The sequence below is a fragment of the Oryzias melastigma genome, linkage group LG20, assembly GCF_002922805.2.
Source record: "Oryzias melastigma strain HK-1 linkage group LG20, ASM292280v2, whole genome shotgun sequence".
NCBI lineage: Eukaryota > Metazoa > Chordata > Actinopteri > Beloniformes > Adrianichthyidae > Oryzias > Oryzias melastigma.
In genome coordinates, this window is record NC_050531.1 from 24,203,051 (window position 1) to 24,221,960 (window position 18,910).

Sequence of the window (18,910 nt, forward strand, 5' to 3'; positions counted from 1 at the left end):
TTACATATAGGTTGGCTAAGGGTGCTACTTATACTCAGGAGCGACTTATTTATGATTTTTTTTAAACATAAATAGGTTCACACACTCATTATTTTCTCACTAACAACCAGTTGCCTTTTAGCAGTTGTTTCCCCACTAACAACCACACGAGGGAACTGTAGGGTTCAGTATCTGCTGCTGACAGGAACGCAGAAGAAGTGCCGTCCAAAACAAACATGGCCGAGAGTCTGATCATGTTTTTTGCATCAAGATATTAATATTTTTGTTTTTATTTTTATCTCCATGGGCTAATGCAGGACAGCAAGCATCAAACTGGGTTAAAACAGACAGAAGAGCAGCTAAAACAGTCATTCAGATGAAACTCCTCGCCGTAAGAAAAAGAAAAAGTCAGAAAAACCCAGACATGGAGACGTGATTTTAGATGCTTTTGTGGAGCTCTTTAAAAAAATAACGTAACCTCTCAACATCATCCGTATCTTCTGTGCATTTTAAATGAGAAATACAGTCAAACCCTCCGCCATGTAGCAATGAAGCTAAAAGATAGCTTCTCCACACACAAGCATTGAGCATTAAACTTGACGCACATCAAAAGAGGCAGCAGACTCGAATTTGACGCATGAATCACATTCGCTGTCAAATGCAACATTAGGTCAGGCTTGTTGAATTTGTTCATTAATATTGGACTTTTCTCTTTTCTCTTTCTCATAGTGCAACTTACACAGCGGAGCAACTTCCGGTTCATGAGTAAGCGGATGCGTGTCTTCAAGTCTACTCAACTCTTCGTCTTTTCAAAGTCGTTAACAAGCCACTTTGGTCACAAAGGTATTGAAAAACAGCAGTAATCCTGAAACAAGGAGAGTTGAACATGGCACCGAAGAAAAATCTAGAAGCCGACTTGACGGAGCTTAAACTTGCGCTAGTCGACATCCAGGCTAAGCTAACTCCACTGCGTCTTATGAATGCTATGATATTAGCACTGATGGAGCTTAATGCTAAGCTATCCCTCCTGCTGCAACTTGTGGAAGATTTCCGACACAAAAAGGCACGTAATGGACAACGAGATAATCGGCATGATCTCCTGGAGAGAAGAATGAACGACATGGATCAACAAGTAAGAATGAATAACATCATTCTCACAGGACTACTACTCAATCCCGGGACCTGGCCTGGTGCAACCAACATTAGCATGGATGGTAATGCAGCTGTTAGAGATGCTAATGAGTCTGTGGAAAGACAAGTTGGAGTATTTCTCACATCTAAAGGGATGTCCTTGGATCTAAGTACTGTTAAGGTCTGTCATCTGCTTCGTCAGAGAAAGAACTCGGATAAACCAGCGATCCTCATCAGGTTTGTGAACTGAAAGCACAAGATAGCTCTGATGAACGGTCCGGTACGTCCAGTAGATTTTAGTGAGCGTTTCCATTCAGTTAAGCCTCGTTTCCACTGAGCCGTTTGATTTCACAGAGCATGTGTGGTGTAGACCGCTAGCTCACCCTGTCTCACACCATCCCAAAGGATGGCAAGTTCCATCCCTCACAGTTCCACCGCAGACCGGGCCTTGCTGTTTGTTTGCAAGCAATTTCAGTATTGACCAAAAGAGTACACAGGAAACCGCAGAAACCCGAATGTTTACAAACGTTGGAATTGTTCGCCTAAATGAGCGCTATATTTGCACTTAGTATTGTCATCACCCCTTTCTGCCAATCAACAGGTGGCTAGCTGCTCCACCCAGGCTGTTCAGGTCCATTTTCCAATGGACCTGCAGCCAATGGGGGCCCCCAAGAGGTAAGGGTTGGTACTGTTTAATGGGTCGATTTTACAAGGAAAACGTTCATAATACAGAACTGAACCGGACCAGACTGGACTATTTAGTGGAAACGAGGCTTTTGTTTCCAAGCCCAATTTACTATTTCTGAAATCACTCTCAAGGTCTGACCCTCCAGCATGGCTTCAGATGTCATCACATTACTGATGTGCATGTCACCATGGGGTCCTCCTCAAATGTGAACAGTGATTTTACTTTTCTTCACAGTCAAAAAACCCAATTTTTCCTTTGCTATTCATGTGGTTCCATGAATTTCCATGGATATTTAGCTGAAGTGCAGACAGTAAATTAGGGCAGACTGCTGGATGAATTCTTTTCGGATGATGATTTTAAGAAAGCAGATGATGGTGTGAGTAAGCCACTGAAACATAAAAAGAAATCTATCTTGGAAAATAAACCTGAAAGACCAGAAACGCTTTCAGTGGAGGAGGGTGCTCTTGTGTTTCAGGTCCAGTCTACACTGTGCTCCATCTCTGACTCTGAACCTTTTTCTAGACTTTGTTGTGCTGAGGCATTCATTTATGTAGGGTGTGTATTTATTTATTTCATTTATTCAAAGATCAAAAAATATGTTTATGAGAAATAGTAACTGAATGAAGGATAATTACCACCTGTTACAGAATTTCCAGGGATTGGAAGTTCAGCATGTTTGTCATCTATTATGAAGCCCAGTGGTTCAGCCATTTGCCTCCACTCTTGCCTTTGATTGAGGCATTAAACTCCACATAGCTTACGAGTGTACGGCACATCCTTGTGATAAAGAAGCACAGAGAGACTGAGTGATGGACCTTATCAGCTTTCTGCTTCACAGCAGGTACAGGGAGCATCAGCTGAACCACCTTCAGTTTTTTTCTGACTGAACATCAGACATGGACTACAGAAGAATCAGTCAGCAGCTGCAGCTTGTTGATGTTCATCAGTTTTACTGACGACACTGTCTTTATGAGACAGTCCTAGTGACAACGACACAGAAGATAGATGATGATGTGGGTTTGTACAAATCATGAGTTAAAGAGTTTGTTCGTAGTCTTGTCTGCTGGAGCCGGGGCCAAACATCTAATCGGCGTAGATGATGAAGCCAGAGAAGGTGCTGTACTTGTTGTTGTTGCCTCCATGGGCTTTGCCTCCATCCAGCTTCACATAGACCTCATCTCCTGGCTCCAAATGCAGAACGGCACTGTTACTGGCATAGTCGTAGTTCTGGTCTGCATCCTGAGCGATGGCACTGGCTCTCACCTGCAGGAACAAAGTACACATGTAGGCACAGCTGGGTTTGTGAAGGTAAGGTCTGACAAAATGCAAATACAGTTTTTTTAGGAAAGCTCCAACTCAAGAAGAAAAGCATGATAGGAGAAGGAAACAAAATGTTACCATGCATACATTATGTTGTAAGCCCTACACGTGATTAAGGAGTGCTCAGGCAGTTTAGTGTCAGAGGAGTGGACTCCGGTGTCTGTATCACTGCGATTCCACAAACATGCATAAAGTTGGTGCGTCTAAGCGCGTGTAGCAGATTTTCCAACTTTTAATATGGCCGTCAAATCCTGTGGGACCGGGCCTTTAGAAGCTTATTATTTAAATGCTGAACAAACAAACTGACAGAAAAATAAAATAAAACTAAAATTTAACTGGAGTTTAATTTTCTTTCCTCTTCACTAGTTTTTCCAATGCTCACTCCTTGCCCTCTACATGTCACTGTTATACAAACCACGTTGTTGAAGACAGAAACAAGAGTGGTTATCTCATGCACAGCTTTCAACTTAGTCAGTCGCTCATTAAAGTCCTCCTATGACCATTTTTTTATTTAAAAGAAACGTTTCCAGTTGTGTTTTAATGATGATTATGAAGTTTTTAACCTAAATGTCTTAAAAAGTCATTTTTCATGTTGATCTGAAGCCTCTGTTTTCAAAATCTCCTCTGAGGGGGCGTAGCTTTTGGAGCTCCGCCCCTGGTCTGATTATGATAGTTCGATAGTGTAAATCTTCACCGCTGCTACATAAAAACATCCATCAATCTGGGTAATGTCCAGCCGTATGGTTCTGATCCGGATGTCAGCTGGACGAGGAAGTGAAGATCTTCATGGACAGAACTTCCTCCAAAATCCTGATTCTTTCTCCTTCCACCACCACCTCATGCGGGCATTATTAAAAGCAATTGTCTGTACACACCAAATACAAGTAGCGTTAAATTCATGTACAGTACACCGTCTTTGTTAAAGCCAAAGTTGCTGCTTGACTGTTCTTCAAAGCTCCCCGATTTCATGGCGGAACCTGAAACTCCCGCCGTGTGTGGGAGGAGCTTCCGTCAAAGGCGATTCTCGAGCTCGTCAGTGAGAGTGCAGGTGATTCGAGATTGGGTTTATTTATTTTGAAGAGCCGAACAAAAGCATCCCTGCACGTCTCGCTGTCTGGCTTAAGAGAATCTTTCAGTGAGGAGCAGCAGCTGAGGCAGGACAACTGCTGCTCTGTCTGTAACAGGGGACGGCAGTATGGAATCCAAAAAGTGTCATAAATCGCCAGCAAAAGCGGGCAGGGCAGTGTCTCACCGGGGGCCCGTTTCAAGAAGCAGATTTAACAAATTTAGAGTTCAAACCTGAACTCAGAATTCACTGACTTAGAATTTGCAAACTCAGAACAGCTGAAAATGTTTGATTCAATCAACTTGAAGTTGTTAGACTCAGAATCAGGTGTGAGCGTCGCGATCACTAAAAGCCCTGATCAATGGAGCAGAGACAGCACCATTCACCATGGCAACGGGAACAAACACCTTTAGGGTTTCATACTTCACGGTGACAGACATTGATGTGTTCCTACAAGCATATGTGACTACGAGCACATTTTCATCAAGAAGATGAACACAGCTGCAGCGGTAAAACAGAGAGAAAATATCTGCAGAGTTAATGCGCACGTCTACATTTGAATCATTTAATTCAGGAGAAGGACTAAATCGTGTCTGGAAGGTCATTCTGTCACTTGGTAAGTAAGGAATGGTTCGTTTTTCGTAACAGAAGAATGTCTAAATGTTAATGAGGAACTCATATATGAACATCCTTCACTTTAAAAAGGGGTGGAGACCGCAGAGAACTCTAAGTTTCCTGAAGGAAACCTGCTACCGACCAGGTTATGCTCATAGACTCAGTTGCCATAGTGATTGAATCTAAATTCAGATTAAAACGCTTCATGAAACGGGTTTGGTTTAACCCAGTTTCACAGGTTTAAGTTATCTCTGTTTCTGAAACTGAAAACTCAGAGTTTTACTGAATTTGAAGTTCTTAAACTCAGAGTTTTAACAAAACCTGCTTCTTGAAACGAGACCCAGGACATGTTCTACAGATAATTATTTTAAATATTCCCACAGTTTCAATAAATCAGTTAGCACCAAATAAATAATTTAAGTTTAATTGTAACTGTTTAATTTAGGACTTAATTTGGGTATTGGGGATGGGAGTGGGGGGCACAAGAAAAAAGGGGCATTTTTGGAGTTACTGCGGATGGATTTGGTAATTTCACAAGTATTTTCAAGAATTCTTCTCTCCCAGTTTTTGTAGATTTGGTCTAAAGACATGTAAATGTCATCAGAAATGACATGTTTTCATTTTTTGTTTGTGTCCAAAGTTCAAAGATATTTTGTTTTCATGAATAGGCCTCAATGAGCAAATTCTTTATGTAATATAAGTGAGAGTATATTTACTTTGAGGTACTGTAGATATGGTTTACCAAATATATGTTTTGAAACTTTTCAAAAGAGTAATTTTAGGCTTTTTCTTGTTATTTTTTTCCAGCTGATCTTTTTTTTTAACTTTTTACTGATTCGAAAAATGATCCAAACTGTGACCCTAAAACCGTGACGTGCTCTGAACCGTGAGTTTTGAGATCCGTCACACTCCTACTGCTACCGTAAGTATTGGATGAAACTCACACCAAAAATCCAGTGATGCTGATTTGACCACAGAAATGTGAACGGCGGCTCATTTGACTGCAGTCAATGTGAAGATACCATCTTCTCTTCTCCAGAACCTGAACTAGACACTAGGAACAGATGAGGGTTTAGTGCATGTGCAGCAGAGCTGTTGATGGAAAGAAGATCATTCATTCAAACAGAGTCTGTCCAAGACACTTTGATTGATTTAAAAGGAGAAAAAAAAAGAAGATTTCTTATTACATTTGTTCTCTTTCATAACTACACATACATGATAAAAACTCTAAAAACAGGATTTTCATGGGAGCTGAGGTTTAAGGAGGTTTTATGGCTGAGCTTAACTGTTATCTGCTTCATTAGCTATCAGCTCTGGTTTCCCTCCAGAATGTTGACTCCCTGTTTCAGTTCAATTGTCTTAAAATTCACACTCCAACAATGTTTCATTCTGAGTGGTCTTTTCATTATGATTATGTGTTTTTCAGTTTTTAAATCTCCTGTTTGTTTAAGACAGGCTGGCATGGAACTGCATTGAAGGCATCCCTTTCTTTACACTCTCACAGCAGCTTTTAGCCCCTCACAACCCCAAGCTAACATTACCAGAGCGACAAAGATGGTGAATAAATGTGAGAGCTATCCAGCTCTATATCAGTTCTGATGCAGATTCCAGAGAACAAAGACGTTGGTGGATCTATCTGCCTGCTAGTGGATGCATCAGAATGGAGCGGAGCAGGAAGACTGGCTCAAACTGCTTTTCTTCATCTGCCCTCGATTCACCCATGTTTGAATAAAGAAATACTCAGACATGCAATGGTAATCTTAATTTTCTTTATATGGGTCCTCCATCAGGAGAAAACTACTACAAAAATATATTAAAAACACAAAAACACCATTTTAATTGGAGTTAAGACAATTGAAAATGTTACAGCTGAACTAAGAGTTTAGGTAACACAATTCCACTTAGACCTCAGAGTTCTTATTTACTTTTCCATCCATCCATCCATTGTCTTGACCGCTTCTTCCCTTTCGGGGTCGCGGGGGTGCCGGAGCCTATCCCGGCTACTGAAGGGCGAAGGCGGGGACACCCTGGACAGGTCGCCAGTCTGTCGCAGGGCCTTATTTACTTTTGATAAATGAAAAACTCCAAAGTTTTATTTTAACTTTTGTGTTTGGCTTCAGAAACTCCACAGGTTAAGTTCATACGACACACTTACTTCAGTTTCAACAAACGCATCAGTAATAGACAAGAGGACAATAAATAACGACATTAAATGACCTCTTAAGGTCAAGTTGATGAATCTTTTGATTCACATATTAAAATATCTCTGTAGTTTTTTATTTTTAAATAACAGGACTGCCAATGTGCTTCACTGCAGCTGAACTGCTGCACTGCTAGTTCACTCTTTCAATTCCAAAACACATCATGCCTGTGGATCTCCTTGAGACATCGTTACAGAACGAAACTCAACATTTTCTGTGAAAAGTGCTTCAAAGTCCACTGTTGAACACAAGAGCCATCTGGTCTGAAGACAGCTCTACCCATGTTTCCTTTGTTAGTTTTTATTGTGCCATTGATCGCTGGTCTCAGGAAATTGTTAGTGAGAATCTGCAGATACTTTTAGTTTCTCCACATCATTCTCTGCAGGTTTTTCAGGTTTATCATCAAGTCTGTATTTGGTTAACATCTGAATAAATCTCAGATATTCCGTTTGCATAAAGTGATTTTGAATAAGCTTCAAAGTGAGCTGCTGTTCTTCTCTGACAGCGTGGTCATTGGAAGCTCCCGGTGGAGCATGTTCGGGTTGGGCTGTGTGGCTGCTGAGGCGTGCAGCTGATCTGATAGGAGGATGAGCTCCAGCATGAGCCCCATCCACTGACCTCACACAGAACAGGAGACATTTCCTCTCAGCTCCAGTCTGACCAGAACTAGACCCACACACAGCCTGAAGATGTGGAAGCTCAGCGTTTCTGGAACACAGACATGAAGGGAGGCACTGTGGACCAGAGGAAAGCAGTTTTCAGAGCAGATCCACAGCCGGCCCTCAGAATGCCTCCGTGAGTGTTTACAAACACTGTGGCCTGTGTGGAGCAGGCTGATGGAATCACCCATTAGGCTACTCCTCCTGTTTCCCATCATGCAATGTCAAATCTCTTTAGGCTCTGGTTGTGTTGTGGGAATTCTGGTATGGCGTCGGAAAAGTCTTCTAGATGCTTTCCTTCGCACACAAATGAAATGAAACTTAAAAGCTGCACAACTCAGCCATTTCCCCCACCTGTCCCACCTGTGGCTCGCATAAACAGCGGGGCGGGAAAAGTCCTGCGTCTTTAGCCAAACGGTGAAAGGCGTGACTCTGAAGATGCGCGGGTTTGTTTACCTGGTTGTTCTTGCACAGGTCGGCCCACATGCTGGTTCCGTCTCCTCCGCGCATCAGAACGTGGTAGGTGAAGAAGTAGATCCCGGGGATGGAGCACGTGAACCTTCCGGAGGCGGGGTCGTAGTGGTTTCCCAGGTTGGTCACCACGTCGTCAAACTTAAGCACCTCGTAGCCCTCGTGCTGCTTCTTCAGGCCCGCGTAAAAGGCGATCCTGGGCACCGTGCTGTACGTGGCCGCGCTGACTGCGCCGGCAGCTGCGCTGGGACCCGGAGGTCCCGCCGAACCGGGTCTCCCCGCCTCACCCCTCTCTCCAGGTGGTCCAGCTGGACCGGGTGGCCCAGGCTCCCCCGGAGCTCCCCTTGGCCCTACCCTGCCCGGACGGCCCGGTTCCCCTTTGGGACCTTGGATGAAAGTGGGAAAAGAGCGCACGAGGCTGCTGTCTGGGACTGTCCCCCCCGCGGGGGTGCTGCTTGGGGACCTGGTTCCGTATGGATCGCACACCATTCTGCAAGTGCCCAGCATCTCGTAGTGTGCAGATGCTCTAGCCGAGCTGACCAGAACCGGGATCAGAATGACCAAAAGAAGAACCATGACAACCCCCAGGACCCCCGCCGCCAGGAGCCGCTTCCTGCCGCCCAGCCGCGGCAGCGCAGGGCGCTCCTGCTGCCGGCTTTTGGGCGCAATGGTGCTGGCTGGGTTGGGGTCCACGCAGGGGTGTGTGCGCAGCGCGGTGTCCTGCCGGTGCGCGCGGCGGTCCTGAGGGCGCAGCTCCGTCCACTCCAGACCCTGGCAGCGCTGGGTTTGAGGATGTCTGTAACTAAAGTTCTGCCGCTCTCTTCATGTTCGGTCCAGAAACGCGGTGCCGGCAGCTCCTCACCTGCAGCCCGAAGAGTGGAATGCTGCTGCGCCGCGGCATGCGTGGGTCATGACGCGGGAACCCGGGGATGAGGACGAGCGGGGGGAGAGGGAGGGAGGGAGAGAAAGTGAGTGCGCGTGTGCGTGTACAAGGGGGTGGGTTGAGATAGTTTCCCCAAAGTCTCTTTAACAAAAAAATAAATAAATCAAATACTTGTTCATTCGCTTCCTGTATTCCATAAATAGACTTCTGAGCAGAAACACTTTGTTCTGCTGAAACCAACAGCATCTGATCGTTCTATTACGATCAGGTTAAAGTCATGAGAGCCGCTCACATCGTGTTCACAGAGCTGACTGAAGCCTGCAGATGCTCACGGGCTCCAGCCGCAGTTCATTGATTGAAACGGTCACAAACTGCGTCTCCATTCACAATCAAATTGCACAAGTTGGATTCGCGATACAAAATTCGTCCAACGGAAACGCAACATATTCCCAAGAGAAAATGACTATTCACACATAATTCTCTACCCATAGCAAAGCAAATTTGAAGACGTTTACGTCTCCTAGACATGAATGAGACCTGTTTGAGACAACACAGGCTTTCTCACTCGTCTCGAATGTTTCTCCTGAGAAATAAGTCTCACAGTGAGCACTGTCTGAGATCTCAAAATTCTCTCACAACTGTCTCTTCTTCAGATCTCAGTTAAGAGAAAGATGAGACGTATTTCAGCGTTCTCAAGTATGTCTCAATTTGTTCTCTTTACTTTCTCAGTGATTTGTATGCATGATTCGTCTGTTGTTGCTCAATAAGGTCTCAGTTTAGTCTTTTCATTGTCTCAACAAAAGAAAAGTGAGACCAACACAAGCTCTCAAATGAGTCTCTTTTCTTTCTTGCAGATGATCAGTTTACAGAAACAATTAATTATGATGTATTTATATTCAACTTACAAAAGTTGTTTATTCCTTACACATTTCACAAAACTCATTCATATTTTCAAGCTAAAGTCAAACCATTACTGTACGTGGGGGATTGTTGACTTTTTTGGCTGCAGGGACCGGAGTAAGGGTTAAGGTTAGGATTCAGTTTGGGTTGGGGTTAAATACACTAAAGGTTCCTGAGTGGCCGTGTCTGCAGCTCACTGCTCCCTCAGGGGATTATGGGGGATGGGATGGATCAAATGTGGAGAACACATTTGATCCATCTAGATGCAGGACAACTAATGAGACTTTAACTTTGACCACAACATTTAGCCTTAGACACTTAAAATAGGCAGCAACGTGCACGTTGGCTGCAGTTTGTGGCCCACGTGAATTTCCATCAGTTTTTGTAAACATGAGTGTATAAAATCAGCCTTTTAGAAAAGAAAAACTTCCATTTCTTAAAAACAGTTTTTGTGTTTGAAGGAGGAGGTTTGTGAGGCGGATCAAAATGGAAACACTTTTAAAATGAAATGAGTGACGTGACCAACAGTGACTGCGCCACAAGACGCGCTCAGCTCATCAATGGCCGAACGTCATGTGGAATTCTTTGATCCAGAACTCCTATCGCTTAATCTGCTCTCGTGTAAGGAGGTCGCCGCTCCAGGGTCTGTATTAGACGCCGACGTCTCCTCTGATAGCTGATGAATGCTAGTGCTGTAGCAAAAGTTTCAACATATCTGCTTTAATTCAAAGTATTGATACCATCGCCGTGTTTTTGATGACTTATCGCGTGAGTTTGCTTGTGTTTATTCATATAATTGTGATTTGATGACATTTCTAAGATGCTGATAAAGTTTTGCACATATGAGTAACGAAGATGCAGCTTTGGTTGAAGTCTGGATGTGGACTTTTGTTGAGTATCCACTTTCACCCAATGGTTCAGCTTTGACATTTTGAAGAGTTGTGTATTTCCAGCAGTTACTACTATATTCTGAATAACGCTCCATGTGTGACAGATTCATGAGTAGACGGGTTTGTCTCAAAAGATCCTAAAAATGGGTCAAATATCAGAGACAGTTCACTGTAACCACAAGGTCTGAGTAGATGCAGAGCATTGTGTCAGGAAGGGCATCCAACATAAAATCAAAGCTTGGAACCATGATCAGTCAGTACTGAGGGGTCCAAAACATGCCAAGAAAGTATCCCCACACCATGACACTACCACCACCAGCCTGAACCATTGATACAAGACAGGATGGATCCATGTTTTCATGATGTTAAATTCTGACCATCTGAATGTAGCAGAAATAGAGACTCATCAGACCAGACGACGTTCTTCCATCTTCTATTGTCCAGTTTTGGTGAGTCTGTGTGAATTGTAGCTTCAGTTTCCTGTTCTTAGCTGACAGCAGTGATACCTGGTGTGTTCTTCTGCTGCTGTTGTTCATCTGCATCAAGGTTGGATGTGTTATACATTCAGAGATGTTCTTCTGCAGACCTCGGTTGTATCCAGTGGTTCTTTGAGTTCCTGTTGTCTTTCTATCCGCTGGAACCAGTCTGGACATTCTCCTCTGACCTCTGACATCAACAGAACTGCTGCTCTCTGGATACTTTCTCTTTTTCTGACCATTCTCTGTAAGCCAGTAAGCAGCTAGAGGAGAAAGGTGGAGGTGTCAAAGGTCAAACAGAGGGTGGAGGTGAACTTGTATGAGAGTTTGGACATAAAGGAGAGAGCAGTGAATGTGTACAGGTACAAATATTGTTTTGAAAACACCTCTTCAAAAATATTAGACCGTATTGAAAAAATATGTTTTTATTGCACCAAAATACAGAATTATGTAGCTTTGAAAATTTTTAGCATGAATTGTGTCACTAAAATACAAACAATTTATTCTACCTTTAAATTAGGCATTTTAAAAATGGAGTAAAATAAATCCATAAGTGAATTCCTGGTAAACAGCTTAAAAATATATAATTTGTGTGGAATTAGTATTTATGAATATGACTGCAGCTTACAGTGATCAATACTTAAAAGGAAAATGCAAATATCAAACCATAAAGTGATGATGCAACAGCACTTCTCCCTGACTACAAGTTTAAGATAAAGTTTGATCATCGTCTGCATCTCAAAAAGGCTTACATTTCAAAGAAGGCAATGAAGCAACTGCACTGACTTACTGTCAAATAAATCATGTCAATTAACAAGGTATTAAAAAAGTTAACACAAACTTGTAAAGTTTTCACCGATGGTTTTAGGAGGGGGTGGGGGTGGGGTTTGGTTTTCATTCTGGCTGCACAGTAGGAATTCTGTCAGATATCTTTCTCTGTGGACTTCCCATGTTCTCCTCGTGCATGTGTGGGGTTTTCCGGTCATTCCGGCTTCCTCCTACAATCCAGAAACATGCTTCATCGGTTCATTGGTGATTCTAAATTGTCTCAGGATTAAAGGGGCCCTACCATGAAAAACCAACTTTTTGACCTTTTAAGTGCATTTTACTGTTCATTCCTCTCTATAAAGAACCCCAAAGATGCATTTTGATCTGTTCATACATTTAAGAGTAATCCTCTATAAACCTGTGCTGTCCGCAGCAGCCCCTCCCATACCCACGAAAACGAGTGGGTGTTATCGCGATGATGTCACAGAGTGAGACTGCCCCCTTCAGGAAGAGTCTTCTCTGACAGCTCCGCCCCCAGTCTAACAACAACGCTCTATTTCTCCACAGAGATAGTAATGATTAGGAAAAAACTTTCATTTTAGATGCAGAATACCGTCTATCCTCCAGTTGTGTCCTGTCTTCAATAAATTCCAGCTCAAACAGGAGTTTGTTACTTTAGACACGAGGCTACTTTAATGATCGGTTTTGTCATGTTCTGTTTTTCTTGTCAGTCTCACCATGTTCAGGTCAGTCATCCACAGCTGTCTTCATTTAGTTAATCAACCTCAGTGGATTTAAGTGTTTGGTTTTCAGTTCCTCATTGTCATTTGTTCTGTTACATCACTGGTTTGTTGCTCCCATGTTTTTGTCATGTTTTGGTTAATATATTAAAGTTTTAAGTTCCTGTCACCAAGCCTGGCCTCCTGCATTTGGGTGCTCCACCACCACTTCATGGCAGTTTATTTTCATGGGAGGAATGCAGACATGCTGCCGGCTCTAGGATGACGTCATGAAATGGGCGTCAGCCACATGCAGCGGCAGACGGAGCTTCAGGAACTGAGTTGTTTTTTACTTCCAGGTAGGAAAAAAACTCATGAAAATAACTAATGTTTTATATATGTGTTTTCTAGTGATCCAGAGGTAATATATGATCATATATATGGATATAGTTAACTCTGAAAGGATTTTGAGAAATTCCTGAAAAACAAAACAAAGAAAATGTTACAAAGAATTCTGACGACAGCAGTACAGTTCTTCATTAGCAGACCCCTTTACAGCTGAAGTATGCTGAACATGCATGAGTGATAATGGAAGGGATTCAAAAAGACCAGAACAAGAGTTTTATTGGTGTCACACCTGATACTGATCAGTCTTGAGATCCCTCTCCTCCCAGAACTAAATGTTTTTTTCAGACTGACCTTTTATTGTAGATATTTTAAGACACACCTGTGTACTAATCATCGTCTCATCAGCATCTTGATGCAGCACACCTGTGAGGTGTGGTTGTTGGTCTCAGCTCAGGAGAAATGCTCACTATCAGATTTGAACAGATTTGTCAACAATATTTGTTTGTAGAAAATGTTTCAGGTCTTTAAGGTCATCTCAGGACAAAGAGGACGAAAACAAAAGTGTTTCTTTTATGTTTTTGTTCAGTGTATTTATGTATTTTCTTCTGAAAACGTGTCTTCCTTCTGCTCATTTGGTCCAAACATTTGTCTGTTGTTGCAGTAATTCTTGGTCCGTTGACACGGCAGGTGGATCCTGTCACCATCACATGCTGTCAGCTCTGTCACTGCCTCAGTGTTTCCTGTCAAACTATCATCTAATTCCTTTGTTTGACGCACGTGTTAGAAAAGTTTTAGAGATGAAAAAGTGAACACGTCATCACTGCCTATATGACAACAACTGTCAACTTCTCACACAATCAAAACATGTCATCTGATTTCTGCTGTAAGTGGGAATCAGCTTGGTGCTCCATCGTTTTCCATCATTTTTTTATCCACAAATGGAAACATTTGGATTCCCCACATCTGAGTGTAAACCGGATCAGCTACATGAGAGGAGACACCCGTGCTGCTTTCACATCAGACTGCAGCCTCGTCCCGCCTTCATTAGTCTTTGAACGGCCACTTCTCAGAAGTCCCTGAGATCTCTGCCAAGGTAACAGAGGCTGCTTGGATTGGCATTCACTCAATAAGGCTGTAATGAGTGATGAATGGCTTGAATCATGAAGGAAGTGACAGACTGAAAAGTCCTGCTGTTCAGAGTAAAAGAGAAGCCAAACAAAAACATCTCTGGGCTGACAGCATTCAGAGAAACGTAGTTCTTCTTTTTATGGAGTTATCCTCCAGCTGGATGGGATTAGTGACATTTTGTTCAGCTAAAGATTGTTGCCTTTATTTAAAAAACACTAAAGTAAAAGCCTGAAGTCCATCAGCCTGAGGATGTCATACACTGAGATGGAAGGTGAGACTGTCTTCCAGCTGACAGGGTGAGGGAGGCTTTTCAAGCAAAGTGTGAAGAAGACAGGCTTCCTAACGCGGGACGCCCCCTGCTGATGTCTTCACAGACTCTGACAGCTGCAGAGAGGCTGCAGAACCTCCCTCATACAGTGAAGCCAAGAGCAGCTGTTTCATCTGAACATGTACAGGTGAACAAAGTGCTTCAAAGGGTTTGAATGCTGGGAATCAAACCTCCAACAGTCCACGTGCTCTTCCAGCCACACAAGCCGTGATGTCCTCTGAAACAGAGAAGCTGTCAGTTTAGCAGCAAATTCATGTTGATTTTTTTTTCTAGATTTTAATCATCAAAGAGTTGAAGATGAAACAGCTTTTTGTTAAACTCCGCCCCTTTCCTGCCCACCTGAAGTATGTGGTCACCAGACAGACAGGAGAAGAGACCCAGAATGTAGCCCCAAATCCCAGGAGCATGTTAGCTTTCTATAGTTGATAGAATCAGCATGTTTCTGGATTTAAACTGAAGGTTGAATCAAACCAGCGATATTTCCTCAGACTGATGAGCTGCTGGCTGATGAGAGATCAGTGAACATTCACAGCACCAGAGCTGGTCCTCTCAATGTGGCCTCTAACAGAATCTTCACAACACACGAAGCAACAACAAGCTGGTTGTGGAGCTTGAGCCTGCATTTGTGAGTGTGTGTGTGTGGGGGGGGGGTCTCTCTGTGTGAGCATTTGTTCTACATTTAAGTCAAAGGCCAGGCTTTTATGACAGAAACTAAGAAGAGATCTTTTGCATATTTAAGTTTTGTTTCTTGGGCATTTTGACCAATACAGTATCATTTTGTTTAATGTTGCATTTTTAACACTGACCTTACTTAGGCTACAAGTCAATTGAACTTTATTTGGGGGCGAGTGTGGAGGGGCATACATTCTGTCAAGCTTGTTTCTTAAGCGATGCTTCTTCTTGTCTGTGATTTTCACCACCACACTTCCATTCAGAGAGGACAACACCGTCCTGTTCACACACTTCCTCTGCACTGACTGCAGATAGCAGGGTGAGCAAAGACACATGTCAGCCTTTCAATAGAGACATGATTTTCTTGGCGAGTTTCAATGAAAGTTTATTCTGTTGAATTTATGCTCTCCTCTTCTAATGTTTTCTAACTGGGGTTAGTCCTGACCTGCAACATCCCAAATGTAACTGGTGTGTTACATGTTTGATGTTCAGGCTCACTCTGTGGGAAACTTTATACAGACCAGCTCACAACAGGGTGCCATCCCAAAGGGATTAATAAAGCAAGTCTAAGTCTAACAGAACTCTCATTCATTCATTCATCTTCTTGTCCGCTTCCTCCCTTTCAGGGTCGCGGGGGTGCCGGAGCCTAACCCGGCTACTGATGGGCAAAGGCGGGGTTCACCCTGTACAGGTCGCCAGTCAGTCGCAGAACAGAACTCTCAGTCACCATCAATTCTTTCACAGGTGAGAGAAGTGAAGATAATCCTGACATCTATCAGATCATTTGAGGGACATCTTGTAAGGTCTGTGTGTTCCACAAACTGTTGAAGCCCTTTGATGAAAATGAATGGAAATCAAAGTTTCACATTGAGTTATAATTCATTTAACACAAATCTGTGAACTAAATATGGATCATTTTAGATCCAAGTATTAAAGTTTCAATGCATTCATAAAACTCAAACAGCCTGGTGAATGACTTGAGTTGCATCATGGACTTTCTAAAGAGAAGCTTTCTCCACTGTTACAGAAACAGAGAAGACATCTGTTACAGAAACACTGTGAAAATGTGTCAAATTTCAAAGAGTTTGTTCTGTTTCATTCTTGAGGGAACTAAATATAAATGCAACCAAGTTTTTTGTTTTGAAGAACAGTCTGTGAATGATGCTCATGCATCACAATATACAGTATGTCCAACAACAAAAGTGTAACTGAATGAAACAGAAAAAACCTCAATGTGAATATTAAGTGTTTGTTTGAGGTTTGGGTTTCTTTACTTTGATCATGACTCAAAGCAGCAGCTGCATGTTAGCAGCGTGTCCTCAGCACAGTGAGGATGCTCTTTTCTCCAGCCCATGTCATCGCCTTCATTAGGGAGGAACTGCTGCCGGTGCTAACACACGCCAACTATAAATCACCCTGTGAAAATCAATGGGCTTTAGTTAGCCTGAGACCCACTGTGCACATAGAAAAGTGTGAGAAGAATTGAGATGAAGTGAGAACAAAACAGGAACAACATCCAGCCAGAGAGTGTGAGGTGGACAGAGTTTGAGTTGATGTTTGAAAGAAAGTTGGCACATTTTACCGATGTTCACTCCGAGGCCCATTTATTACCTCCTACAGATGAACAAGGATGAGGAAGGAGAAGGGAAGGACATACAAGCCAAAATATTTCTAAAAACTCTTTGAAAGTTGTGATTCACATGACCCCGTAAACCCACATATTCAACTAAAAACATTTTCTTCTTCTTACCAAACTAATATCATTTTAAAAAGCCATCAACTGCAGAATTCCCATTCAATCGTTTGTGTTAACTTTGTATTTTGAAGTTTCATCTTTAGAACTCTTCTTTGTTAGCCTTTTTCTAACGTGTCCTGTCCAACAGCTGAGCAGATACGAGAGCCTCTTGTGTTTCAGAGATTTTACTGTCACAACAGGAGATGTCTTCTCAGTGCTCAGTGATAAATACAGATACAATCAAAGATCATGAAGTTCAGCCTGAATTACAAAATGGTTTATACAAATATTCAGAAGATTCATAACTCCTGTAGTAACAGTAAAATCTGTCCACATAAGGCCTTCAGCTGTGATCTGTCTGCTGTTGGACAGGACAAGTTAAAAAAGAGAAGTTTATGTATTGAGGGATTTCCATCCATCCATTTTCTAAACCTATGTACGGGGTCAGTGGGCTGCCAGAGCCTAACACGGCTACTGTCGGGCCGAGGCAGGATACAGTTTGTCTGTCGCAGACCACATCAGGTGAGTTGATCTCATTTGGACTTCGCCATAGAGAAAGGAGCGAGAAAACCTTACCTGTGATTCCTCTTAAAGAAGATCCCTCCCACAGCCTCACGACCCTTTCTGAGAAAAGGTCTTCGTTGGTTGTCTCATCATGTTTCTGCCTCCATCAAAGCCCAAAGCGCTCTACAGTCACATTCACACACTGATGGAGGCAGAGCTATGCAAGGCACTGCGGGAGCAATGTGGGGTTCACCCAAGAACCCTTCCACACACGGGCAGGCAGGACGGGAACCACTCCTGGAACTTGATGATTTAAGACTGACCACTCTACCCCTGTGCCATGGCTGCCCTACGATAGTTGGTTGAATGAATAAACTCATTACAGTAGGAGAAGCTGATGAATCGATGAGTGTTTTTCAGTCTCTCTAGTCTTTCTGGCTTTGGGGTTCAACCTCTGGGATGGTCCTGTAAGAGAAGAGAAGAGCTCATCCTGGACATGTCTGTGAATACTGTCATTTCTGCTGTGTCCTTACCTGCGGCTGGCAGGAAATGCTCCACGTTTTACTTCCTCTCAGCACTCTGACACGCATTCATTTCGACAAAACTCCTGCTGTCAGTCAAGCAGCTTCAGGGAGGACTCCTGACTCCCTCAGGGTCTGTGAACCCTCACAAAGCAGACCGGGGCAGCCTGGTCTTTTTCACTGGCTGCATAAATTAAGACTTCAAAACACATTGTGCTATAAGTGCTTTTGGTGCAGCAAGTCCTTACAAGGGTGAGTTTACAGTCGGTGGTTTTCTTCTCCTTTGGCTCTATAGAATCCTAAACCAGTATGAAACCATTTCTTTGCCACCTCCCTGGAGGAGGAGCTTACAGCTGCAGATCACAAAAGGAAACTTGCAAATCATCAACATGAAATTTTCATCTGAAATGTAGCAGCGTCTTTGATGAAACCTTAAACAGCTACTTATAGACTTTTTATGTGTAGCAAGATCTAAAGTCTCTCTTAAGACCACCTAAAATGTCACCTAGAACACTTCTGTGACTTTGAGCAAACTCACTCTGAGGTCAACCTTGGAGAACTGGACTCTGAACTTTAACATTTTCCTACAAAACGTTGCAAAAACGATCAGAAAAAACTCCACAAACGCACTGATGAATGACACAAGCTAATGTGAAGGGTAGCTAAAGTCCACTTTTGGCAGCTTTCCTTTCTATACCACATGAGTGAACTGAGGAGACTTCTATGGTTTGAACATCGATTTTTGAACACGAAAACCAGTTTCAGGGCTGACCAGGAGAAGCTTGGTGTGTTCTAGAGCCAGTGTTTGTGATCATGATGGTTCTCTGCATTCCTCTCAACAGGTCAGCATGAACACGGCAGAAACAAACATCACACAAAGCTCCTGGTTCCTGAATGAAGGGCGCAGC

The 18,910-nt window shown here is 43.0% G+C and overlaps 1 protein-coding gene across 1 annotated transcript; it reads right to left on the reverse strand.

The window, feature by feature from the left end:
- Positions 1 to 234: 234 nt before the first annotated feature.
- On the reverse strand, positions 235 to 9,465 carry c1ql3a (complement component 1, q subcomponent-like 3a). The gene is made up of 2 exons (XM_024261718.2): positions 8,116 to 9,465; positions 235 to 3,061 (listed from the first exon to the last, which is right to left on the reverse strand). Exons 1-2 carry the CDS (start codon positions 8,704 to 8,706, stop codon positions 2,882 to 2,884), a joined length of 771 nt encoding a protein of 256 aa, XP_024117486.1. The 5' UTR covers positions 8,707 to 9,465; the 3' UTR covers positions 235 to 2,881.
- Positions 9,466 to 18,910: the final 9,445 nt, after the last annotated feature.